The 27,984-nt window shown below is 44.8% G+C and overlaps 1 protein-coding gene and 1 gene segment (V, D, J or C); one reads left to right on the top strand and one right to left on the bottom strand.

The window, feature by feature from the left end:
• The first annotated feature begins 268 nt into the window (after nt 1-268).
• LOC117964759 (probable non-functional immunoglobulin lambda variable 1-50) lies at nt 269-6,432 on the top strand. The segment is given in 3 exon segments: nt 269-552; nt 4,200-4,541; nt 5,807-6,432. Coding segments are annotated over 3 exon segments (522 nt in total).
• A 5,464-nt stretch (nt 6,433-11,896) lies between these two features.
• Nucleotides 11,897-21,802, bottom strand: LOC117964758 (uncharacterized). 3 transcript variants are annotated; one of them, XM_059006791.1, is made up of 5 exons: nt 21,282-21,802; nt 16,597-16,938; nt 14,658-14,918; nt 14,332-14,375; nt 11,897-13,375 (listed from the first exon to the last, which is right to left on the bottom strand). In XM_059006791.1, the coding sequence occupies exons 1-5, from the start codon at nt 21,304-21,306 to the stop codon at nt 13,256-13,258; spliced, it is 792 nt and encodes a 263-aa protein (XP_058862774.1). In that variant the 5' UTR covers nt 21,307-21,802; the 3' UTR covers nt 11,897-13,255. The 3 variants fall into 3 exon arrangements, 1 of the variants encoding a protein (XP_058862774.1); XR_009310094.1 differs by lacking the exon at nt 21,282-21,802 and adding an exon at nt 17,672-17,923 and having other exon boundaries at nt 14,332-14,918; XR_009310093.1 differs by lacking the exon at nt 21,282-21,802 and adding an exon at nt 17,710-17,921 and having other exon boundaries at nt 14,332-14,918.
• Nucleotides 21,803-27,984: the final 6,182 nt, after the last annotated feature.

Below are 27,984 nucleotides of genomic sequence, written 5' to 3'. Positions count from 1 at the left end.
TGTTACTCCAGTGTTTTTGTTTGAGTTATGAGTGGCACATGTTCTTACACTGACAACAAATAAAACAGAGACCAGGTGAAAAGTGCTGTTCAATATAAATGACAAGAAGGTCAGTCCATGGATGCTTAGAACTAACTGAAAGATAAAAGCTAAATCATGAGAGTCTGGAGAGCTGTGGGAGTCTTTTAGAACTGTGATTGCTACATGAAGGAAATGTTGCTGTTATTAACCCAATATACATTTGCAGGGAAGCAGAAGGAACCAAAACCAAAAGCATAAGTGAGACAACCAACTGTTGAAAAAGGCAGTTAGCTACAGCAGTGACTGGAAACCTGCTGTCCGGGTGTGTAAAAATACACACAGATCATTCTGGTCAAACTAACAGTACAGGAAATATTCATTTAGAGCTGAGAGCATCAAACACAAATAGAGTTTAACCCGAGTGCTGGACTTTGTGCTGAAACTGAGAGAGAGAGGAGAGGAGAATGGCTCTGAGCACTGAGCAAGCTCTGGCACTGCTACTGATCTTAAACAGCGCTCACCTCACAGCAGGTAAGTGATTCTCTCAGAGCAGTGCTTCACAACCTCTACTAAAGTAGGGGGCACATTGCTGTTTAGGGATTTCCCTACACAGCACTAACAGCTTTGGACAAACATAAACACTGTTATATTACAAACTACACAGGGAGCAGCATTTTACACTAACATGTTGTTTGTAAGACGATTATGTATCTAACAGTACATCTAACAGTGTAAAATATGTGAAATGTCAGGGAAGACTCCACAATATTTAAAACTGCAATAAACTCTTCTCTCAGGTGAAATGGATTTGTAATTGCAAAAGGCAGCATTTAATTACATTTTAGCATTGAAAGAACAGCTGAGTCAGGTACAGTAATGAAGGCACTAGCCAAAACATGTTACTGTTTATTGTTCAGTAAAAACATGTTTAAATCGCAGCGTGTTTGTTCTGCTATTTACGATATTAAATACACCACAGCAAGCGCGTTGTCATATATTTTAGATATTTTCATTGGTACAATCTGAGAGCTAAATTTAGTGAATGGCGTTTGTTCTTCTGCCATCGAGTAATCTGCAGTACATTTCAATTTGAATTCCCTTCATTTTTTTCTCAGCAGTACACTTCCTAATTACAGTTCCAAGTATTTCTGTGCGTTCTGCTTTCACATTTCTTAAAATGGTCCGTTTCAGAAATAAACTTTGTTTTCCCTGCAGCAGCTGACCCTGCTTTAGTACAAACCTCCCGCGGCATTACTGTTTATCATTATGGTGACGTCACCGTGCCTGCTTCATTGCTAAAGAGATATTATCAGCTCATCATCCAACTGGGGAATCTGCTGCGCAGTTAAATCATGCTTAAACTCCTGACGCGAAACAATGTAACCAAATCTATTATATCTGGGATAGCTGCGGCTGCTAAAGAAGAAGCAACAGAAGATCTGTTCGTGTATCTATAAAACTTTATTCAGGCACTCTACGATTTGACTGGCGAAAGATAACGTTGGTTCACAAAGAAAATAAACACTTTTTTTAATGTATACTGTGTTCAATTGTAGTTTCGGTTATGGAGGATATTTTATGATCTTTTGAAGCTGCGTGTTTCTGATTTGGCGTTGTTCTTTTTATAATGGGAGGGGGGGCACAATATTTCATTATGAAAATGGGGGGGGGGGGGGGGGGACCAATCTTCATAGCATACACTATGAAAATGAGTCTGGGGGGACCACTTTCCAAGGGGGGGCCATTTTTCGCGTGACATTTGTCTTTCGTGCAATATTTGGACACACAGAGATACTCTTCCAAACTCTCCAGTCTCTGGATCTCAGGAAATCGTTTGAACGACTCGACAGTCCCCTACATGCACTGAAGCAACTCGGGGAAGATGCCAAGTTTGAGGGATTTTATGAAGAAACTGTACAGCTCCGAGGCCATGGAGAGGAACGCAAACGAGAAAGACTCCGCCGTGGCTGGGATGATTATGAACAAGGGTTCAGCTGCTTTAATGAGGACACCGACCCAAACACTTTGGAGAGACCCCCGCGCCTGCGTGTTGAAGTCCTGGATGGAATCATTTGTCAGCTATCAGAGAGGTTTGCTGACATGAAAAAGCTCCACTTCAGGATTGTAGATCTTGGACTCTCTAAGCAGCGGCTCTCAAACCATGAGGCGTGACAAGGGAGGAGCGAGCTGTGTGTCCTTTATTGATGATTTGAAGACAATTACAAATTACTATATATTTTAAATGTATTATATTTAAAAATAACTCAAATAAAATAACGCAAAAAACGTTGGTTTAACGTGCTAATGTTCCTTTGCAACTGTGACACGTCACACGTACGTTGGGTGTCCCCCCCCAGTAAACTTGTAAACAGTCTGAGCAGCGCGCTTACAGAGAGAAAATATATAAAGGAAACAGGAAAAGAAGGGAAGTTATAATAAATAAAGATGACAGAAAAATAAAGTAAAACAAAGACAGACAAAGGACTACAGATAGAGGGCGCTAATCATCTAAAATAATAGATGGAATGCGCCCTATAGATTAACCAGAAGAAGAAGCAGCTTACAGAGAGAAACAGCTTTAATGAAAAACGGATCGTTTTGTGACAAACGGAGAAAAACGAACAACACAAACCGAAGAGAGGACAGCAGCAGAGGATCCAGCAAAACACAGAAGCAGAAAATATGAGGACGCATTGTTATGTTCACTAATGTTTCAATAATGAAATCTATTTGTTATTAATGAACAGCTAGCTTGTGCTAGTCCTTTATTGACATGCTTTCTTAAGTTATTTTTCGAAACTTCCTGTATCCTGGAAAACTACCTCATAACTTACTATCAAATCTAGTAGTGACACCTTGTGGTCATGATATGTAACTGCACATCATTACAAGCATATTTAAAACTGGGCTTTACATGGAGCGGGTCCAGCGATGCACCGAGGAATCAAATGTGCGGCGAAATCCTGGCAAACCACAGCATGCAGCCCTGCAAGCTACACCAGCATCTGGAAACACGACAACCCTGCCTTAGCATCTAAACCCGTCATGATTTTACACAGGAAGCGCTATGAGTTTATTTCTTTATTTATTTATCGCATTTGTATAGCGCTTTTTACACAAAAGTAACGTAAAGCACTGTACAGAACATAGCAGAAAAAAATACAAACCACAATACATTTGAATAGCATGTCACACATACAACTGCCACAAGCAGACCATTTAAATAACAGAGTTAAACAACAGTATACACCTAATAATACAGAAGCAGAAATTGTGAAGTTACATTAAAACCAACTAAGATAAGAAAGTTAACAGGACCAAAAAAAAAACAAAATAAGATTTTAGCTGCTTCCATTGGTTCTGTTTTTGAATGAATACTTCTGAAACTCATACTGCTCTATATTGATCAAATCCCTTCTACTCTTTTATTCATTGTTTTGCAACATATAGGATTTTCGGTTTGTTATATTGTTTCAGTAAACTGGGGAGGCGCAGGTATTTTTTTCATAGCTCAGGGCAAAGCTCAGGGCAAAGTTTGAGAAGCACTGCTCTGAAGACTAATTTTTTTTTATCATAATCGTTCCCTTGTATTTTTTATAATAGGCACAGTAGTGTCTGATTTATTATTTATTATTATTACACGGTGTTGGTATTATCGTCTGCTTTCACGATTGCATATTCACTTATTAGCGCTTTGCTTTGTTGCTGTATCGTATAGTAAACAAACACAAGTGTTTATGTAAATGGCAGCATTTGTATTGAATAGCATCGTTTCAAATGTAAAAACAGGAGTGAAACAGTCGGACCCGCTGCTAATATTTTATGCCTCCCCAATTTCTGGGTCCCCCAGCCGCTCCCGCTGCCCTGTCACAATGCTGCTGACTGAGTCTGAACCACATGTTTTTATTGGGTTGCTTGTGTTGTATTTGTCCTTTATTGTTTTCCAGGACCCCCTTGTAAATGAGGCCTCGGTCTCAATGGGTAAATCTCCTGGTTAAATAAACAAACAAACACAAAATAATTGGAACCAGGAAGCAGCAGAAACTTTTCATCGATAGCGTTGTCTTTGAAAGATCTGCAACGTCAAAAATACGAGGAAACAACCGAAATATCATCAACAGAAGAATGTAGGTGTTTATTCCATTGAGTTTATTGTCTCTTCTCTCTCATTACTGTAGCTTGCCCTGCACCAGACCATGTTGATGTCTCTGGCTCAGCTGGGGGGAGAGCAGTGCTGCCCTGTTCTTACACCCCCACCCCTGGGCAGGATGTAGCAGTCAGATGGTATGCATATCCAGATCAGGGAGGACCTGTTCTATTAATCGAGTCAAAGAGACGATCCTCAGCACCCATCCCTGCGCAGTGGAGCGGCCGAGTGAAGCTGCCTGATGAAGTCTCCTCTGGAAACGGCTCTCTGCTAATCTCTGAGCTCAGACTGGAGGACACTGGGGATTACACGTGTGACATGTGGATCAATGGGATATGTGTCACTCACAGGAATGTTAACCTGACAGTTCAAGGTAAATATAATAAACATGTTCTCTGGTTGGTGAGTACTTGTGTTAAAATTAAGAATATGTGCTGAACTGCTGAAACCACTCAAGGTCCTGTGTGTGACTACATGAACACCCTGCCTTGTTTTCAGCACACACACACAATGGGGTTTGTTTAAGGGTCATTTTCCTGCTGGTCAGTTACGTTACAGCTCTCTTGTTTTGTTTTTTTCTTGCTGAACAAAATGTTCTTCTGCTCCACTGGCATTTGGACCTCTGCTAGGCAGATTTCAGCTGCAGTCCTTACTGACAACTTACTGACTGCTTGGGTTTAGATTTTTGATTTCTTTTGATTGGTTGTTTTGTGTAATGTATTCCCTGTGGATTAACACACAGGGGTTTCTGGTAGAATCATAACATGCTGTATAATTTCAAATAACATCCACACATTCATAACAAAAGCAAACTAGAATACAGAACCTGAGAAGGGCTGCCAAAACCAAACCCTTGTGTTTACCATTGAAGCTGTGTGTTCAAAGTCCCTTCATTATCCCATATTGTAAAGCTCACAGATCTTCTCAGTCAATCACTTTCTAAGCACAGCGAGTTCAGTCATTATCCCAGATGTAAATTAAGCTAATGGGACTTTTAAAAGCTAAACGTCTAAAGTGACTGGAGCTTTAGAATCCTGAAACTCGCTTTTTAAACAGCGACATACATTTCAAACAGCTTAAAACACATTTAAATACACACAATGTCTAGAACAGCATTAGTACCCTTTGCAGCGGCCATTACCTGTAGATAACTGACTTTGGGTCCGATTCACAGAATGTTTTTGTTGGCGTTGGTACCATTTCTGTCTTAATATAAGTGCTGATACCCTTCAGCAAATGATGTAACCCACACAGCTCAGTGTGTGTGCTTGAATTAGTGATGCAGTAATAATGTGGTGTAGTTTTCAAGACGCTTCTCATTGTTTTAGTGTCCTGTCTGTAAGAGGTAAGAGTCACACTATCATGGTATAAAGGGTGGTATTAACGCTAAGTAATTATTCATGAGAGCTGATCAAACGACACAGAAAAAACACCATTAGGACGTCTGTGGATTACAGCGGGAGCAAGGAGTGAAGTTTGAGGAGTGATAATAACACACCTCCAGTCTTCACTCCAGTTTTACCACTGGGACGTGAATTGGGCCCTTTGTCTTTGGCGGTGGTCAATTGTGTAGAAGGTACTGGCTGCTGTGTCAGATATTAAGGCATAATTTGTATGTAAATTGAATTGTTCTTACAGGACCTCCAAAGAGAGATTCAACTACTGCAACAACCCAGAAAACCAGCCCATGCCCAACCCAGCAGGGGAATGCAGCAGCACAGAGGAGATCGTTCTGCATGAAACCGCTTTGATAACTGGATTGTAATTGGATTGCATGTACCTGTATTTAGTGAGTGTTGTGAGTTAAGCGGAAGTTCAATTATTCCTGTGTGTTGCTGCTGCTGGTTCCCTATGCCAGTATGGTCCATTGTGAAAGAGTATTGCTGTTACTGTAACCCGCTGCATCCTGCCTGTGCCTGCATCTCTTCATTTCTATATCATTTTAATAAGAGCGTTTTAGCATTTTGATATATTTCAGGTTCTATTCATCCCTGATAGCTATTAGTTTATTTTTTGTATAACTTAGTTGGTGCTGTTTACTATAGATAATTGTTAATAACAGTTTTATATTAGTGATGAGAAGACAGTTTAGTAATTTGTATTAATTTCTTAATTTTTTTTTATTACTGATTGAAAAGTACATTTGTTAATTTTTTGCTTAGTATAACTTAGTTATTCCTGATTACTATTAAATGTTAGTTGCACAGTACAATATCTTATTGCTTTTCCTTTTTTGCTTATAAATAATAAAATATTTAGCTGTGTCCTGTGTCTTGGCATTTTTCTCTACAATCCTCAGCCTCGTTAGAGAGCCTGTGTGCTACAGAAGGTATGAAATTCCTTTTTTTAAGATTCTATTGCACTTGTTAGCATAGCCAGATTTGAAGAATATTTGGCATCATAATGTCTAATTAGCATACAAACAAACCCCTGTTTCAAAGATACAATATCTAATAAAGTTCTGTCACATGGTCCCTAGTGGGCTTCCCCCAGCAACGTTAAATAAAGGAGTAAAAAGGCTTCTGAACATTGCACACTGAATCCTCCCAATTGTCCTCTGAATGGACTGCAGCCCAGAATGGATGTTTTGTGTCTCCATCATTGCTGCAGTTGTAGTAGCCATATACTGTGTGCCATTAGCCCATTGCCAATTCGGTGTGTCACGAAACAGTCCAGCACAGGCAGGAGCAGGGCAATATTTTACATGACATCCATAACTTCAAAATACTGGTAGACAAACGTTTCAGACTCAGGGCCCGAGGGGTAAGATAGACTTAATACTGGCTCTTCCAGTTCCTCTGAACAGACCTGAATAAAAGGCACTGCTGCCCCCTCGTGGATATTATCAAGAGCAATACAGCAGTATAATCGGACACAGTTTGCTGTTAATGAAGTTTCACAACATCCGACTCGGATTAAACATCAGAGCTGAAGAAGCAGCAATATGTATATTGGAATTCCCTTAAGTTTATATAGAGAGCAATGGCTAGATAGTTATATTAACAGATAAAGGAAATATTTAAAAATTGTATGAGTGTTTTCTTAATATTGCGGGATCATTCTGAGGAAAGTGATGAGTTTATGCATTGAAGCGCTGTAGAGTGTGTCAGTAGATACTCGTGGGGCCACAGATGTGCCCATAGCCTGTATGTGGGGCACAGCCCCTTTAAATAACTCCGAGGAGAAGGCATTGTGAATGATTCCCGCTGTCTCATACTGGAGATGTACTGGATGGCTTTTGGTTATGAGATGCAGCAAACGTCTAAACCACAAAGCAAAAGAGACGGGCTCATCTGCATTCGTGGTTTCGAGCGTTTAACCTCATCTCTCATCTCACCGGCAGGAGACAGAATCCATCCCGGGAGCGGATCACACAACACTGCCCGTTACAGCAGCAGTGTGAAGGGTTTACAGCCCCAGCGCTGGGAGGATGGCTGGCACCGAGGAGCTCGTTCTGTGGGACCTGTCTAGGGTCCTAGTGCCGACTAGAGCTAATAATTACATAGAGAGGTTTAGAAAAACATTTTACTCAACACGTGTATTTTTATGTTATTTGATCGTGTAGGATCATTTGTGCCAAAATTAAAAAAAATAAATAAATACATAAATAAGTAAAAAAATCGAATATATTTAATAATGTATCTATTTATTTCTTTATTTATTTACGTATTTATTTCGTTTTTTATTTCTTTATTTATTTCGTTTTTTATTTATTTATTTATTTATTTCGTTTTTCAATTCTTTATTTATTTCGTCTTTTCATTTTGGCACAATCTTTTCGAGCCCCCGTCAGTCATGCTCGATGGTCGGGACAGTAAGTGACTCGCTGATCTCCTCTCTTTCCCTGGTAGTAGCGCGGAGCAGTGATGGGCAGGTCGATTCCTTTTAGTGTCTCCATTCATTTGATTCAGTTCAGTTTGGTGAATCGATTCATTTCGTTCATTTGATTCACTGATTCAATGACACAAAACCAGTCAGTGTAGACCGCATGAAGATTGTTTACGTAGGTTCATTTGAACCGGAAAGAACGAGTCGTTCATGAACTGCACATCACAGAAGCGAGGGAGAATCTATATTTGGTTGACTGGGTTCATAAACATTAAATATAGTTTGACAAAAAAAAGATATCTATTTACAATCCTAGAGATAACATAACAGTTTGAACCCTTAGCATTGTTTAGCCATCAGTATCAATCTAATTTAATTTAATCTTTTTTTAAAAAAAAAATAGTCATTTGCATTTCTTATGTGTTTTTTTCTATACATTTGGAGTCACTCATTGTTTTTTTACAACAAAAAGAGAGGCTCGAGCGAGGTATTTGTGGAACTAATCCGTGGTATTTATTCAGCACAGAGCAAAACGCTGTTTGACCGGAGGGTCGTGGGTTCAATCCCAGGTGGGGGACACTGCTGCTGTACCCTTGAGCAAGGTACTTTACCTAGATTGCTCCAGTAAAAACCCAACTGTATAAATGGGTAATTGTATGTAAAAATAATGTGATATCTTGTAACAATTGTAAGTCGCCCTGGATAAGGGCGTCAGCTAAGAAATAAATAATAATAATAATAATATCCAGTAAACCTTTAGGGATTAGTCATGTGATCAATCACACGTTGAAGCACACCCATAACCGCAACATGTACATTTTATATAAACAAAGTTTAAACGTGTATATATTTAGTATTTTTTGTGTTTAACACAGTAAAATAACATTTAGAAAATGTATATTTAATGTGCGTGTAAAATATAATAGACGTTTAAGAACGTCATCCGTTACAATGTGCAATATCCTCCTACAAGGTCGTGGTATCGTAGCTGATACTACGTGTCACCTTGTGGACTGAATCGCCGTCATTATTAAATTATAAAATATTTAACCGTAGTTGTAAATCATCATGTAATCTTTGTAATCACAATATGTAATCACAAGTTATATAATTAAGCCTGGGGTACAATAACGTTACAATACCAGTAGATGTTTGTATTTATTTATTTTGGAAATGAGGTGTATATCTCAATTATTATTATTATTATTATTATTATTATTATTATTATTATTATTATTATTATTATTATTATGTTATTTGGCTGACTTTACTCAAGATGACTTAGAAGTATTAATCATAATTTGTGCAACATAGTTAACTATAGATATGATTAATGTTGTATGTGTATAAGAAATAACAAACACACAGAGGCTACAACTAGTAGGGATTCATTTTATTATTTATTTGTTTAGCAGACTTCCACACATAGTAAACCAAGAAGAACTGTACAAAAAATAATAATTCTGGTGCACAAACTTGTAATGTGAGTTTCTGACAGCGTGAAGCAGCTCTCTAGAAAGCACACACCGTCTGGATCAGAGATACATAGCTGTGGTCTGGAGGATGTAACTGACGTCATTTTGGCTCACACAGAGTTCTTATCATGCACTAAGTAAGCGGGAATTTGGATCCAACATGGCACATACGGTCTTCAGTTTCATAACACTCAACGAGTTGAGAGACAACCCGGTTTCCTTGTTACAACGAACAAATCAGCCAGACTCGAGAGGTAAGGAATCACTTCATGAGTTTTGATAAGCTGGTAACTCGACTCCTGTGCGCCACGCAGCCTGTTCATGGGGTGCATCAAAAGAACCGATTCAATGGGGGCTCTGATCCGATACCCATGGTTCACCTGAGTGAGTCATTCAAAAAGAAGGATTCATTCACGAACTGCACATCACTAGTGCGGAGAGGACTCCCTGAGTAAAAATATCTTGGGACGTCCAGATTTTCCCGTCCCAGTTTGGCCTAACGCTGCGGACTCTTCTGCTGTACTGTCCTCACTGGTACTGCGTAGAATTTGATGGCGAATTATCTGCAAGTTAGTTCTGGCACCTTCATCAATATTTTCATCAGTACATGCCAATATCTGCCCTATTCTTTCCAACAGCCAATCTACTCGACACAAAATAAAGTCGTCATTCTCACATTCAACTTGAATTAAAAGCTCCCTAATCTTTCCCAGGATAAGACTCCTATAAGTCATGTTGCACACATTTGTAACGTATGGAATATTCACTGCATTGAAACTGCAGCCCTGCCTGCACGCCTCTCCGCACTACTACACCAGGCAGAGTTAGGAGAGCACCGAGTCACTTACTGACCCGCCCATCGAGCATGATTGACGGGAGCTCGAAAAGATTGTGCCAAAATGAAAAGACGAAATAAATACAGAAATAAAAAACGAAATAAATACGTAAATAAATAACGAAATAAATAAATAAATAGATAAATTATTAAATATATTTCACTTTTTACTTATTTATGTATTTATTTCGTTATTTATTTATTTATTTAATTATTTATTTCGAATTTTATTTATTTATTTATTTATTTCGTTATTTATTTATTTATTAATTTTGGCACAAATAATCCTCCATAGATGTGTGGTAGGGGTGCATGGAAATAAAATATCTGAGCATCCCTTAAATATCACTAAAGGTCTATATAATGAAAGCTATTGATTTAAATGGAGCGATGCACAGCGCAGCCGTAGCGAGCGGCGCGAACGAAGCGAGCGAATTTAGAAATCAATGTGTTTTATTTCTATTCGCGACACGAGCTATTGGCGTCGCAATGCACCAATCAGAAATCAGATCAAAGGGAGCGGCTGTCAGACTGTCACTGTCTCGCTCACGCAGAGATTACCACAGAAATAAAAAAATGACATCAATGAGAATGTAATTATTAAAGTGGAAAAATATAATGCTCTTTATGATGCCAGTGTCAGTGGTTATAAAGACAATAAAAAGAAGGACGCCATATGAGAAGAAATAGCAGAACATTTAAAAATTCATGGCATGTCTATCTCTCTTTATTTCACCTCAATTTCAGTCAAAGTGACGGGGAGCGCCACACACTGGTTTCGTATTTCTGTAAAATTACGCTTCTTTTTAATAATATTGACCAATAATCATAATAATCACATTCACACAATAACTAAGAAGATTTTATTCAAACTGAAAATCAATAAAAGTATATTATATTAAACTAATGTCTTCAGTATTTCCAAATAAATATATGCAGATGTATTCTTTTTGAATGCTTTACATGTTAATCCAGATCACATATAAACAGTCTCTGTTGCATTTCCTTTTTGTAGTGTGTTGTGTCCCCAGACTCTCCTTCATTGTTTTATTTATTTGATTTCGTCTCACAAAAGGAGACAGTATTTTCTTTTCATGGCGCTGCAGTCTCGTCTTTTTTATGAGCTCGCGCTGTATTCGAGTCGTTCGCTTGGCTCGCGCGCTGCAGACTTTATTCGACTCGAATTCGATCGCTCGCGTCGTTCACTTCCGGTGCGCATAGCCCTTAAATATCAATACATATCTTAGGAGCCCTGAGCAGAGAATCGTCTTTTAATAAATGTGTGCACCTGCTATCTACAGCCTCAATCTGGTGAATAATACAAGGATACAGCACAGTGAAGCAATACTCATAGTGTTATAGTTCTAAAGTCTTTGAAACAGTACTAGAAATGGGAAAGGCTACATTTAAGTTACCATTGAAATCGTAACTGTAGCAAAAACAGACTTAAACGTCCTGGAAAACCTGGCTTAACGTAGTGCTTGTTTTTAAACAAGACATTCCCGCAGCTTGCTCAGCCATTCAGCCCCCTTTGGCTTAAATAAAAACCCTGTACTTTTTCTTTAAAGAAGAACAGCAACGTAACCCCAGTTCAAAGCAGCGATGGCGATGTTTATTAATATTCCACATGGTCTGATGAGATAAGCATTAAAGGTACATCACAGCTGCCACAAGGATGAGAGAAGACAGCTAGCAAACCTTAGCAAGCACAAGTGTTTGTTCAAAGTGAAATAAATGAACACAGGCCTATACAATCTAATCAAATGAGTTTGAATGTGGAAGTATTGCTTTACTCCCCAATCCAGCAGAGCGGTCAAGTTTTACACACAGCAGCCTGTCTCAGAGCAGGTGCAAAAGGAAGTGAGGCTCAGGACCAGAATTCAACTGCTTACCTAACCCCCCCCCCCTACTCCCTCCCTGCTACACGCGCATGCATTCAAGGGCTTGCAGTCATGAAGCAGAGCCCCTGGGGCCTCTTTCATGACGCATCTCTGTGCTGGTGAGCGATCTCCTGCTGTAAAGGCTCTCGTTAACAATGTGGATGAACACTGCAATGAGGAGGACTGGCTTCTCTTCTGTGAGGCTGGGATCACACCACCTGCAGGAGCTCAGCTTGGGACTGGTGTGTGTGTTATCAAAGTAAGGCATGCAAACTAGTACAGCAGTGCGCACCTGCATTACAACACCCCATTGCTTCTGCTGTGTGGATTTGTTGTGCATAGGAAATCAAACCACTGGAAAATGTCAAAACGGACAGCGATTGTCTAATTTAATTGATGCCTTTAATAGGCAACACATGCAATTAATTACATAGTAAGAGAAAAGGAACACACAGCTGCTAATGATAAAATGCATGAGACTTTTTAGAAGTTGTTTAAGATGCCTAATTGAAGCACAAAGCGGTCTAACATTTTCACACATGAGTGTCTATCGTTTCTGTATCATCGATTACTGATTGAAAATTGAAATTCTCACCCCCAGAGGTTTTCATGCAGGTACGTATATGAAGGATATCAATTACACATCTTGGTGTTCTAATACATTTGCACACGACTGTATGGTACCAGTATGATAACATTTTAAAAAAAGGAAAAAGCACGCTTGTTATATAACATGTGCTTCTTTCAAAACTACACATGTGACCTGCATAGCGAATAAACAGGTAAGATTTAAAACCCTTTTAACATGGAATGTTATACTTTCCAAAAACAGGAGGAAATGCTTTGCAAATATGGCCACAGCGTTCTATTAGCAGTGGCAGTGAAATGGTTCAGATCGAATTAAGAATGTCAGGTGGTTGCTTGTTAGTGGCTAGCTGTGTTTATTGTTCTCATCAGAGTTGGTATGATTCATTGAAGCGCTGCAGTAAATCAATGTTAGTCAAGTCCTTGGTTCATCTTGTTGTTGAAGCTCTCTTGTATCCCTGGTGGCTGGGTGAGACGTGTCCTATCAGTGGATCCGGACAGTGGCGTACTCTGTATTGTCCACAGCACTGACCCCTGACCGGACTGGGGCTCCTCCCGGCTGTCTCGTGTGATCGATTACAGCGTAGGTAAGCAAGTCTGAGCTCTGTGTGGAAGACAAATTGATAAGATCCCATCATGCTCATTAATAAGAGAGCACATTAATAAGACAATTCAACACAGCTTGAAACAAGAGATGCGCACTACTATAGACCGGCCACAAGGGGGACTGGTTTCCATGGCAATCCATTATTTTCCATTTAAAAGTATGATGTCACCTGTAATGCTAAAATTAAGGTTGTAGTACAATTATTGTCCACCAGGAGGAGCTTTGCCTCACATTTCCAGTTAACAGTTGAACAGCTTCACTTTTTTAAAGTTTGTTAACTAACATTATGAAATGGGCGTGTTCAATTAAAAGGATTTGTTTTTATTTCACCAAACAGTAATTCCAAGCTAATAAAAAGCTTTACTTTCATATCTGCTATTCATAAAATACCACAATAAAGCAATATGTTGGTTTGTATATCCCATTATTTTCTCATATTTGTATTACATTCAAAGACACAACCTGCACAAACACGTTTCCTCAGTACAGTTTCAATACATACATCAGAAACAGAAAACATTATCTCTGCACCAGAAAACTGTTCAGAAATATAGTAACCCCTCCTCTCAAGCTTCCCATCTTTAGGACTGTATTTCAGCAAGTTAAGAGAGTGCCCCCTGGTACAATCACAGCTTCCTGTGCTTTCCACATGCATTTCCAGAGCTTAGCCATGTTTCAGGATGCTTCACCATGTTATTCCTGTCATTTACTATGCTTGCTTGTATTTTACTGTCCCATGCTTTCACAGTGTTTTACTACACTGTGCTGTGCACAGACCCTGCTATACCACAGTACATTCTAGAAGGGTCCCTGTGGTTTTGCATTCCCAAATGTTCTCATGTTTTTCTGTGCTATTTACATGGCAAACATCTCAAAGCCATTGCATTCTATAGCAAGTCCTACTCCCTACAGTAAACAGGAAGACTGTCCATGAAAGCGTGTCATGTACCTACCGCATTGTGATCTCCAGCATTCTGGTTATTCCCATTAGCATTCGCTGAAAATGGAAAGGAAAACAAAACAAGAGTCAATAATCTTTACAAGCAGGGGGAGGAGTTGTGGAAATAGAGTCCAGTTAGACAAGAGCCAAGAGACCAAGGGCAGGGTTTGAACTGCTTTAAACTGCCCCCTACAGGTGAGACTGTGCCTTTACAAGCAGGGTGGAGGAGGTGTTGTCTCAATAGAGTCCAGTTAGACCGGAGCTGAGAGATCCAGGGCAGGGTTTAAACAGCTCCCATTGTAGGTTGTGGTAAAACAAATGAAAAGCTTAATCTGTTACCTGCTCTCCTTTTGTACTTTAAAATGACAAAGACTGCAGCACCTATGATGCTGATGACAGCAGAGACGGCTACTGCAGAGAGGATAGCGGGAGTTGCTGATGGTCTAGTTGTCGGGGTTGCTGATGGTCTAGCTGTCGGGGTTACTGATGGTCTAGTTGATGGGGTTGCTGATGGTCTCGTTGTCGGGGTTGCTGATGGTCTAGTTTTCTTGTTTATGGTCTTTGTTTTTCTTGAAGTAGTTGAATCTCTCTTTGGAGGTCCTGTAAGCACAATTCAATTTACATACAAATGATGCCTTAATATCTGACACAGCAGCCAGTACCTTCTACACAATTGACCACCGCCAAAGACAAAGGGCCCAATTCACGTCCCAGTGGTAAAACTGGAGTGAAGACTGGAGGTGTGTTATTATCACTCCTCAAACTTCACTCCTTGCTCCCGCTGTAATTCACCAACGTCCTCATGGCACTTTTTTCTGTGCTCTCATGAATTGTTACTTGCTGTTAATACCACCTTTTATATCATGATAGTGAGACTCTTACCTTATTATCTCCTAATAAATTGCCACACGCTCCCTCCAGCACAGAAGGTTGGAGGCACATCAGGATAATGTAGCTTGTATTAAAAAGCCTTTGATTTAACTAAAAATGGCTCAACAAGGGAGCACATTTTAACATTCATGTTCCAATAGAAGTTTATTACATGAGAGACTTGTAAAAAAATGGTTTTCTTTCAAGTTGTATTTCTGTTACTTTCAAGCAACAGTCGTGTGAAATGTATTATTAGATGCTGTGTATGATTGGTGGATAACCATAGTCAATGATTTTTTCCTTACATGATGAGGCACAGAGAAACAACCCCTGATTTAGTTAAAGTGATTACAATTTCACACGACAATTAACACTTTTTCAGTCGTACTACTGTACCTGTATATTAAAACAGGGAGTGGGTGAAACCGGACCAGGACAAACCTGGCCGGACAGGACACCAAAACAATGAGAAGCGTCTTGAAAACTACACCACATTATTACTGCGTCACTAATTCAAGCACACACACTGAGCTGTGTGGGTTACATCATTTGCTGAAGGGTATCAGCACTGATATTAAGACAGAAATGGTACCAACACCAACAAAAACATTCTGTGAATCAGACCCAAAGTCAGTTATCTACAGGTAATGGCTGCTGCAAAGGGTACTAATGCTGTTCTAGACATTGTGTTTATTTAAATGTGTTTCAAGCTGTTTGAAGTGTATGTCGCTGTTTAAAAGCGAGTTTCAGGATTCTAAAGCTCCAGTCGCTTTAGACGTTTAGCTTTTAAAAGTCCCATTAGCTTAATTTACATCTGGGATAATGACTGAACTCGCTGTGCTTAGAAACTGATTGACTGAGAAGATCTGTGAGCTTTACAATATGGGATAATGAAGGGACTTTGAACACACAGCTTCAATGGTAAACACAAGGGTTTGGTGTTGGCAGCCCTTCTCAGGTTCTGTATTCTAGTTTGCTTTTGTTATGAATGTGTGGATGTTATTTGAAATTATACTGCATGTTATGATTCTACCAGAAACCCCTGTGTGTTAATCCACAGGGAATACAATACACAAAACAACCAATCAAAAGAAATCAAAAATCTAAACCCAAGCAGTCAGTAAGTTGTCAGTAAGGACTGCAGCTGAAATCTGCCTAGCAGAGGTCCAAATGCCAGTGGAGCAGAAGAACATTTTGTTCAGCAAGAAAAAAACAAACAAGAGAGCTGTAACGTAACTGACCAGCAGGAAAATGACCCTTAAACAAACCCCATTGTGTGTGTGTGCTGAAAACAAGGCAGGGTGTTCATGTAGTTACACACAGGACCTTGAGTGGTTTCAGCAGTTCAGCACATATTCTTAATTTTAACACAAGTACTCACCAACCAGAACATGTTTATTGTATTTACCTTGAACTGTCAGATTGACAGCCCTGAACGTGACACATATCCCATTGATCTCCACTATACACGTGTAATCCCGAGTGTCCTCCAGTCTGAGCGCAGAGATTAGCAGAGAGGCGTTTCCAGAGGAGACTTCATCAGACAGCTTCACTCGGCCGCTCCACTGCACAGGGATGGGTGCTGAGGGGGTCTTTGACTTGTAGATTAATAGACTAGATTCTCCCTTATCTGGATATGTATGCCATGTGACTGCTACATCCTGCCCAGGGGTGGGGGTGTAAGAACAGGGCAGCACTGCTCTCCCCCCAGCTGAGGCAGAGACAGCAACACGGTCTAGTGGAGGGCAAGCTACAGGAATGAGAGAGAAGAGACAATAAACTCAATGGAATAAACACCTACATTCTTCTGTTGGTGATATTTCGATTGTTTCCTCGTATTTTTGACGTTGCAGATCTTTCAAAGACAACGCTATCGCTGAAAAGTTTCTGCTGCTTCCAGGTTCCCAATTATTTTGTGTTTGTTTGTTTATTTAACCAGGAGATTTACCCATTGAGACCGAGGCCTCATTTACAAGCGGGTCCTGGAAAACAATAAAGGACAAATACAACACAAGCAACCCAATAAAAACATGTGGTTCAGACTCAGTCAGCAGCATTGTGACAGGGCAGCGGGAGCGGCTGGGGGACCCAGAAATTGGGGAGGCATAAAATATTAGCAGCGGGTCCGACTGTTTCACTCCTGTTTTTACATTTGAAACGATGCTATTCAATACAAATGCTGCCATTTACATAAACACTTGTGTTTGTTTACTATACGATACAGCAACAAAGCAAAGCGCTAATAAGTGAATATGCAATCGTGAAACCAGACGATAATACCAACACCGTGTAATAATAATAAATAATAAATCAGACACTACTGTGCCTATTATAAAAAATCAAAGGGAACGATTATGATAAAAACATCAGTCTAATTCACTGTCAACCAACAAGCTTACTTCAATAACACCGCGGCATTATCAGACTTTAAATTATGACGGAAACCCAAGTGTTGCACATTTGAAATAAAGCACTTTACACACATGTATGTTTGATCCCCCAGAATACCCGAAATGTTTACATTTAGTGCAGCAATTGTTTCCACAGAGAGGAAGATACTAAATGTCAGCCTTCAGGTGTAATCCGGGGGGTGAAGTCGAGGGCTCTCTCCTGCTTTGCGATGCTTTTTTCTCTTCATAAATCCTTTTCTTTAGTCTTTCCTTCCCTCCGTGGCGTCCTGCCCGGTAGCGTCCGCGATCTCTTCCGGGTGGAAGCTGATCCCAGGTCAGCCTCATTTAGTATTTCCAGCCAATCACACAACGCAGCGCTCGGCACGTCAGTTATTAGGGCAGGGCCAGCGCTGCTCCACGTATGTTATTGGCTGCCCCTCCTGTCTATCTCTCTCTCTTTTTCTATTTTAACCCAGCACTATCTCCGCTTCCTTGTCTGTGTTTGTTTTTTGTTGTTCGTTTCTTTCACTGCAAGCCGTTTCTCTGCTCAGCGCTCTCAAGATGGTATCTGCTATTTTCCTTCCTGCTCAGTCTGCGCCGTTCAAAGCGCAGCGTCATTCTCAGCTTGCTCTGCGTTTCCATCAGAAAGACTGTTCCGTCATCACCGCTGCACTGCAACTCTGTCCCGCCGGCGCCTCACAGACCGTGGTTACCACGGCAACGCCTCAGCGAGTCACTCCTGGGAGTGCTAAGTTGCCATGGCGACCAGGCAGCTTTAACAGGCAATGCGAGTCTGTGCTTCACGACTGCAATCTTCTGGCTCCTGCTGCTGCGCTTTTGCAACATGAGAGCTTCAACTCGCCGAATTGTGACATCTATATACTGCAGGCTCCTCTTCTAGACCTACGTTAACTTACTTATATCATCACTAACTGTTCTAAAGCAAATGTTTTATACATAGACGAGGATTTTAATCGCATTAACCAAATATATGCTACCCTGCTTCACTGAAGCCAATAGTTTCAATTCCAATCGCAACCTCTAGATGGCAGCATATCACCACAGGCTCTACATAATTTAAACTGATTTGCTGATTGCTGCGAATCTTGCACACTCCAAACTTTCTATCACCTCGTCATGAAGGACCTCGTCATGAAGCCATGCTTATCAGCTTTCTGAGATGTTAAGAATCCACCGTCACATTCATTTACAGCTTCCCTGCATCAGGCTTTTCCTGCAACCTTCTTCTTCCCGGATTTGCACTTCCTCATTTGCCCCCAACTTCATTAAGACACTTAATATAACTTTCAAAGTCCATTTCATTCAATTTGAGCTTCCAGGCACATACGGAAACTATGTGCTACGATTATTAACATTTCAGTCAAGCGTCCTCCTACCCCGCAATAGACAATACACTCTTAGACTGCTCCTGATCAAATCAATAGGTTTTGCAGCAGCCTCCGAGCAACGCATTCCTATCCTCTCAGGTTCTGCAGCGGCCTCAGATCTATGCATTCATCTCTGCCCAAAGGCAGCCCCATCGCCGACATCATCCAAAAACGCCTTAACTCTCAAATACCAATTTCCACCGCATTCAGCAGCTCTCTGCTCTCTACAGCAAGCCGCTGCACACTACTCACAGCAGTCCATCGTTTACTCCCTCAGATCTCTGCCCGTTCAGCAGATCTCGCCTCTACTGTTAATATCTCCTCATTACAGCAAATCTCGGCTCCCTCTTCAGATCTGCTTCTATTGCAGCATACAAAAGTGGCTTTAGTTTACTGTTTAAATCTGCAACTGCTCTCCTCTAGAGCTTCCAACGCTTCAGATTTCCTCCAATACCTGGATCTAAAATATATATATATACACGGAGAGCTTGACTTCCTCAGTAATTTAGTCATATGTCCGCTCATCCTCTCAGATACTACAAGCCTTAATACATGGTACGAGACTGGAAATCTGTTCCGCAACCTTGTCCCAGGAGCAGACCCCAACCCTCGTCTCGTACCACCCTTCAGCAAGACAATATTCATCTGAATAACTCTCTCTCCGGCCTCCTTCAATCAGCATGTGGATTCATGGAGAACGCTCTCGCCCCATCTACCTGTTCCTCCTACTCGACTGCCTGGTCTTCATTTACTCACATTTGCGAGCAAAAACAGATCTCTCATACTTCTTTCAACCTACAGCACCTCCTTGCCTTCATCACTCACCTCAGGCTGTCTCTACGTTTAGCCCCCTCCTCTATTTAGATGCTACCTAGCGGGCATTCAGTATCAATTTCGCCTTCAATCTATCTCCTCTCGTCCGTTCTAGAGATGGCGGATCTCTAGAGAGAACGCTCAGAGGTATGGAGAAAAGCCTGCTCCCCTCCTCTCCATCAAGTTAATCAATCTCTACTGACCTTCTCCTTTGTCTCATCACTGCTCTCCCGCAAGGATGCTTCAACCTATTCAACGACATCGTCATGGAAACCCTGTGCCTGACCGCCGCCTTTGGATTTTTCCGCTGTGCAGAATTATCAACTCCATCAACTTCCTGCTTCCCAGCTCTAGGCCTCAAGCGCTCCGATCTCTCTCAAATCCCCGGAAGCCACTTTATCCTCCACATCAGATCTTCAAAAACGGTCCAATTAAACCAAGGATTCAGTATCTTCCGTCGGATCCCTTCTTCATCGACAGCTCCAGATCTATACTTACGAGACACTGGTTCTCATCCCGTTTATGCACCCTCTCGTCACGGATCGGGCTTTCTTCAAACTATTTCTCCCCCCATTCATTCTGGATCGGAGCAGCTGTCTCCGCGGCCAGGGCAGGAATCAATCAACACTTGATTAAGTCTATGGGGCGCTGGATCTCTTCAGCTGTTGAACTTTATATTAGATCATCCTCTGCAGACATCGCCACAGCTCACCAAGCAGTCGTTAGCTTGCCCGGAGTGGGGGCGCCCTCTCCGCCAGGCCCACCAGAGGTTTCCTCCCTGCAGGGGGGGTTTCCTCTCCACAGTGTGGACGGCTTATAGGCATAGGTTGTCTACTAACATCTCTTGTCTTTTCTCTTTTCTTCTAGCTTTTGTCTATGTGTGCGGCTCTGCGATCTCTTTTCTATCCCACGGTGTGGTTCTTGCGGGGAGCCGGGGGTCCTCTTTTGGGGGGAAGTGAGTCTCACTCCCCCGGCTGTCCGGGTCGGCCTCTCGTCTCAACCTCTGCCGCCCGGCTGCTCCTCGCCGGCCTGAGGGGTCCACCGGCCACATCCTATTCTTCTGCTGCTTATGCGCTAAGCCTTCCAGGCCTCAACCTTGCTGTCCCATCTCCTCTCTTCCATTTCAGGTCCAGGACCATTTCAGCCCCCTCATGCAGGAGGCCGTGCCTCCACCTGCCAAGCGGGCCCCGACCCGAGAGAGGGCGGGGTTTCTCTGTTTTCGTCTCTCCTAAACGGACCCGAAACACTTTTTCCTAAGCTTTCATCTTGTCTCATTCTTAATATCTCACTCCCAATTTCGCCTCCTCTCAAGCCCTCGTAGGAAACCAGTGAAATAGAAGCAATGACTGCAGCCCCTGTGCCTTTCCCTGTGTGTATGTAAACCCAAATATTAATAAAGAATTAGAAATAACATGAAATGCAGTTTAACTGTGTGTCAGTATCACAATATTATTGCTGGTAACTGAACAATAACAACAACAGCGTTTCCTTATCTCGATTACTTTCATAACAATCCCATTCGTCCATCTTTCATCCTCGCTAAACTGTCAATCACGCTGCCATGGAAACAGCCTTTGCTCTTGAGCTCCGGAAGTCAGGTTGATTCCATTGACATACAGGCCAATGCAGACAGTGTGTTTTGCCCCATTGTATTCCGCAGGTAGGTTTTCATTCTCTTCAAGCATGAAAATGAAGGTTCTGCTGCCACGCTAGTCACTGGAATGGTTGGCATGAACTTCAGCAGCTTCCACACTTGTGGTGCGGTTTGTGAAAGGTCGTTCTCCGTGATGAATTGCAATAGCGCTCCTGGTGGTTTATGGAAAGCTGCATCCTCGTAGATAGCGTGCAGTTCATTCTTCAACCTTTGTGTGAAACAGCATCTTTGTCTCATCAACAGGGAACCCCTTTGCTTTTGAGAAGTCTTTAGAGAGTCCAAGATCTACAATCCTGAAGTGGAGCTTTTTCATGTCAGCAAACCTCTCTGATAGCTGACAAATGATTCCATCCAGGACTTCAACATGCAGGCGCGGGTGTCTCTCCAAAGTGTTTGGGTCGGTGTCATCATTAAAGCAGCTGAGCCCTTGTTCACAATCATCCTAGCCACGGCGGAGTCTTTCTCGTTTGCGTTCCTCTCCATGGCCTCGGAGCTGTACAGTTTCTTCATAAAATCCCTCAAACTTGGCATCTTCCCCGAGTTCTTTCAGTGCATGTAGGGGACTGTCGAGTCGATCAAACGATTTCCTGAGATCCAGAGACTGGAGAGTTTGGAAGAGTATCTCTGTGTGTCCAAATATTGCACGAAAGACAAGTGTCACGCGAAAAATGGTCCCCCATTGGAAAGTGGTCGCCCCAGACTCATTTTCATAGTGTATGCTATGAAGATTGGGTCCCCCCTCCCCCCCGCACCAATTTTCATTATGAAATACTGTGCCCCCCCCCCATATGAAAAAAGGAACAACGGCAAGTCAGAAACACGCAGCTTCAAAAGATCATAAAATATCCTCCATAACCGAAACTATAATTGAACACAGTATACATTAAAAAAATAGTGTCTGTTTTCTTTGTGAACCAACGTTATCTTTCGCCAGTCAAATCGTAGAGTGTCTGAATAAAGTTTTATAGATACACGAACAGATGTTTTATCTTCTGTTGCTTCTTTAGCAGCCGCAGCTATCCCAGTGTCACAAAGACAGCCAGAGTGGGTTGCGTCAGACCAGAAAGGAATTCAAACACAGAGACGGTGGTTGTGATGAGCTGAGTGCAATGGCTGCACTCAGCGTTTATTAACAAATAAAAGGTTTGAAACGGTACACAAAACAGGACACGGCACTATACGCCAAAGTAAAAAGACAAACAAAAACGCACTAAACACAAACGGTGCACGGAGACAAACAAACACGGTGAGTACACACACTTATCTTTACTTTTACGATCTTTAACTCTCTCTCCTCTCTCTCTCTCTCTCTCTCTCTCTCTCTCTCTCTCTCTCTCTTTCTCTCTCTCTCTCTCCCGTTCTCCTCTTCCGAACACCTAACCCCGAGTGACTAAAAATGTGCCTATTTATACTGTTGTGCTGGGATTCAATTACTAATTAATTATTCACTTGAATCCCAGCACGTGAATTAATTCTGTGCAACCCCGTGCTCACATATTACATTTAACCAGCACGTGAAGTGATTTGTGCCCTCCTCGTGCCTAAATACAAATCTACACTTTTTAAATACACGTGAAACACAGACCCGTTTATATCCCGTGTACCAATCTATACACCAACATTAACACACGCAACATACAACACATAACACACAAAATACACACAGGGGCGGGCACTTTGCCACATATACCCCCCCCTGTGCAAAGCACACATGGCCTCAACGGCCACCTCCCCCCTTAAATACCCAGCAGTCCAGGCCAAAGTCTCGGGCTGGGAAGGGAGGCTTCAGTGGGCCCATGGCTGGAAATGCTGTCAGCTCCCCTGCCGGTAGTGGCACGGCTGACAGCATGCTGGTCCCGTCCTGCAGCGAAAAAGCTGCGGGGGCAGGTGGTCCCCCGACCTCCCCCTTCTTCGTAGCCGGCAGCTCCCTCCTGTGGGGCTCCGGCCACAAGAACTCCTGCAGCGAAACTGCTGCTGGGGAAAGTGGTCTCCAGACCTCGTCCCCCTTCTTCGTGGCCGGCAGCTCCCCTTTCTGGGGCTCCGGCCACCGTACTCCCTGTGGAGGTACGGGCAGCAGAGGCAGCTCCTGCTCCTCTGCTCCGGGCGGTGGTGGAGGCAGAGGCAGCTCCAGCTCCTCTGCTCCTGGTGGTGGTGGAGGCAGAGGCAGCTCCAGCTCCTCTGCTCCTGGCGGTGATGGAGGCAGAGGCAGCTCCAGCTCCTCTGCTCCTGGCGGTGGTGGAGGCAGAGGCAGCTCCAGCTCCTCTGCTCCTGGCGGTGGTGGTGGTGGAGGCAGAGGCAGCTTCAGCTCCTCTGCTCCTGGCGGTGGTGGAGGCAGAGGCAGCTCCTGCTCCTCTGCTCCTAGTGGAGGAAGCGGTGGAGGTGGCGGAGGCAGAGGCAGCTCCTGCTCCTCTGCTCCTTCCGGTGGAGGTGGCGGAGACAGAGGCAGCTTCTGCTGCTCTGTTCCTGCCGGTGGAGGTGGCGGAGGCAGAGGCAGCTCCTCTGCTCCTGGCGGCGCTGGATCCCTCCGCTGTGGCGGCTGGGCTGGTGCGCCCCATGCTGCCTTCAGCAGCATGAATAGAGGCTGCTGGGGGACACCAGCCTCCTGCCCCTCTCCCCCCCAAAAATTTTCAGGGGGTTGGGCCTGTAACTCCTCCCCTTCCGGCTCTTGGGGCTGAACCAGCAGGCATTTTCCCTCTGCTGGTGGCTTGGGTCCCAGAGCTGTGGAAGCCTCGACTTGCCTCCCTTTGGGCTGTGGACGCACCGACTCCTCCCTTTTGGGCTGTGGACGCACCGACTCCTCCCTTTTGGGCTGTGGACGCACCGACTCCTCCCTTTTGGGCTGTGGACGCACCGACTCCCCCCTCTTGGGCTGTGGACGTTCGGGCTCCCCCCACTCAGGCGTAGGACGTTCGGGCTCCTCCCACTCAGGCGTAGGACGTTCGGGCTCCCCCCACTCAGGCGTAGGACGTTCGGGCTCCTCCCACTCAGGCGTAGGACGTTCGGGCTCCCCCCACTCAGGCGTAGGACGTTCGGGCTCCTCCCACTCAGGCGTAGGATGTTCGGGCTCCTTCCACTCAGGCGTAGGACGCTCAGGCTCCTTCCGCTTGGGCTGTGGACGCTCAGGCTCCTCCCATTTGGGCTGTGGACGCTCAGGCTCCTCCCATTTGGGCTGTGGACGCTCAGGCTCCTCCCATTTGGGCTGTGGACGCTCAGGCTCCTCCCATTTGGGCTGTGGACGCTCAGGCTCCTCCCGCTCGGGCTGTGGACGCTCAGGCTCCTCCCGCTTGGGCTGTGGACGCTCAGGCTCCTCCCCATAACTGCGGAAGGGACAGTGGGCGAACAGGTGATCCTGGTCGCAGAGGAGGCACCCCGGCGATGGCTTGTTACATCGCCGTGGATGCCTGGCCCTTAGGCGGCACTCCTCCTCCCTGTCCTTCACCTCTTTATCCGTCTCTGCCTCCCGCTTGGGCTGTGAAGGCAAAACCAGCAGGCATTCACCCTCTGCTGGTGGAGATGGGGACAGCAGGTACTCACCCTCTGCTGGTGGAGATGGGGACAGCAGGTACTCCTCTGCTGGTGGTCCTGCTACCTGGGCTACTGTTCCGTTTATGGTTGCCTCCAGGTAGCTGAGGACAAACTCCACACCTTCCTGCAAGGTGTTTGGGGTGTGTTCCTGCTGATAGGCCTCCCATCTCTCACAGTCCATCATCCACAGGGCCCGGACGACTATGGGCAGAGACTGGGCCTCCAGCCCAGCATTCTCCAGGAACCAGTCCCGCCATTTTGTGGCGTCTTCTGCCATTATATATATATATATATATATATATATATATATATATATATTTTTTTTAAACAAAACCCCTCCTGGTCTGACGCTTGGAGGCGCGGCTATCCCACTTCTGACACCACGTGTCTCAAAGACGGCCAGAGTGGGTTGCGTCAGACCAGAAAGGAATTCAAACACAGAGACGGTGGTTGTGATGAGCTGAGTGCAATGGCTGCACTCAGCGTTTATTAACAAATAAAAGGTTTGAAACGGTACACAAAACAGGACACGGCACTATACGCCAAAGTAAAAAGACAAACAAAAACGCACTAAACACAAACGGTGCACGGAGACAAACAAACACGGTGAGTACACACACTTATCTTTACTTTTACGATCTTTAACTCTCTCTCCTCTCTCTCTCTCTCTCTCTCTCTCTCTCTCTCTCTCTCTCTCTTTCTCTCTCTCTCTCTCCCGTTCTCCTCTTCCGAACACCTAACCCCGAGTGACTAAAAATGTGCCTATTTATACTGTTGTGCTGGGATTCAATTACTAATTAATTATTCACTTGAATCCCAGCACGTGAATTAATTCTGTGCAACCCCGTGCTCACATATTACATTTAACCAGCACGTGAAGTGATTTGTGCCCTCCTCGTGCCTAAATACAAATCTACACTTTTTAAATACACGTGAAACACAGACCCGTTTATATCCCGTGTACCAATCTATACACCAACATTAACACACGCAACATACAACACATAACACACAAAATACACACAGGGGCGGGCACTTTGCCACATATACCCCCCCCTGTGCAAAGCACACATGGCCTCAACGGCCACCTCCCCCCTTAAATACCCAGCAGTCCAGGCCAAAGTCTCGGGCTGGGAAGGGAGGCTTCAGTGGGCCCATGGCTGGAAATGCTGTCAGCTCCCCTGCCGGTAGTGGCACGGCTGACAGCATGCTGGTCCCGTCCTGCAGCGAAAAAGCTGCGGGGGCAGGTGGTCCCCCGACCTCCCCCTTCTTCGTAGCCGGCAGCTCCCTCCTGTGGGGCTCCGGCCACAAGAACTCCTGCAGCGAAACTGCTGCTGGGGAAAGTGGTCTCCAGACCTCGTCCCCCTTCTTCGTGGCCGGCAGCTCCCCTTTCTGGGGCTCCGGCCACCGTACTCCCTGTGGAGGTACGGGCAGCAGAGGCAGCTCCTGCTCCTCTGCTCCGGGCGGTGGTGGAGGCAGAGGCAGCTCCAGCTCCTCTGCTCCTGGTGGTGGTGGAGGCAGAGGCAGCTCCAGCTCCTCTGCTCCTGGCGGTGATGGAGGCAGAGGCAGCTCCAGCTCCTCTGCTCCTGGCGGTGGTGGAGGCAGAGGCAGCTCCAGCTCCTCTGCTCCTGGCGGTGGTGGTGGTGGAGGCAGAGGCAGCTTCAGCTCCTCTGCTCCTGGCGGTGGTGGAGGCAGAGGCAGCTCCTGCTCCTCTGCTCCTAGTGGAGGAAGCGGTGGAGGTGGCGGAGGCAGAGGCAGCTCCTGCTCCTCTGCTCCTTCCGGTGGAGGTGGCGGAGACAGAGGCAGCTTCTGCTGCTCTGTTCCTGCCGGTGGAGGTGGCGGAGGCAGAGGCAGCTCCTCTGCTCCTGGCGGCGCTGGATCCCTCCGCTGTGGCGGCTGGGCTGGTGCGCCCCATGCTGCCTTCAGCAGCATGAATAGAGGCTGCTGGGGGACACCAGCCTCCTGCCCCTCTCCCCCCCAAAAATTTTCAGGGGGTTGGGCCTGTAACTCCTCCCCTTCCGGCTCTTGGGGCTGAACCAGCAGGCATTTTCCCTCTGCTGGTGGCTTGGGTCCCAGAGCTGTGGAAGCCTCGACTTGCCTCCCTTTGGGCTGTGGACGCACCGACTCCTCCCTTTTGGGCTGTGGACGCACCGACTCCTCCCTTTTGGGCTGTGGACGCACCGACTCCTCCCTTTTGGGCTGTGGACGCACCGACTCCCCCCTCTTGGGCTGTGGACGTTCGGGCTCCCCCCACTCAGGCGTAGGACGTTCGGGCTCCTCCCACTCAGGCGTAGGACGTTCGGGCTCCCCCCACTCAGGCGTAGGACGTTCGGGCTCCTCCCACTCAGGCGTAGGACGTTCGGGCTCCCCCCACTCAGGCGTAGGACGTTCGGGCTCCTCCCACTCAGGCGTAGGATGTTCGGGCTCCTTCCACTCAGGCGTAGGACGCTCAGGCTCCTTCCGCTTGGGCTGTGGACGCTCAGGCTCCTCCCATTTGGGCTGTGGACGCTCAGGCTCCTCCCATTTGGGCTGTGGACGCTCAGGCTCCTCCCATTTGGGCTGTGGACGCTCAGGCTCCTCCCATTTGGGCTGTGGACGCTCAGGCTCCTCCCGCTCGGGCTGTGGACGCTCAGGCTCCTCCCGCTTGGGCTGTGGACGCTCAGGCTCCTCCCCATAACTGCGGAAGGGACAGTGGGCGAACAGGTGATCCTGGTCGCAGAGGAGGCACCCCGGCGATGGCTTGTTACATCGCCGTGGATGCCTGGCCCTTAGGCGGCACTCCTCCTCCCTGTCCTTCACCTCTTTATCCGTCTCTGCCTCCCGCTTGGGCTGTGAAGGCAAAACCAGCAGGCATTCACCCTCTGCTGGTGGAGATGGGGACAGCAGGTACTCACCCTCTGCTGGTGGAGATGGGGACAGCAGGTACTCCTCTGCTGGTGGTCCTGCTACCTGGGCTACTGTTCCGTTTATGGTTGCCTCCAGGTAGCTGAGGACAAACTCCACACCTTCCTGCAAGGTGTTTGGGG

The sequence above is a fragment of the Acipenser ruthenus genome, chromosome 33, assembly GCF_902713425.1.
Source record: "Acipenser ruthenus chromosome 33, fAciRut3.2 maternal haplotype, whole genome shotgun sequence".
Classification (NCBI taxonomy): Eukaryota; Metazoa; Chordata; class Actinopteri; order Acipenseriformes; family Acipenseridae; genus Acipenser; species Acipenser ruthenus.
This window is presented reverse-complemented; position numbering and strand designations above follow the sequence as displayed.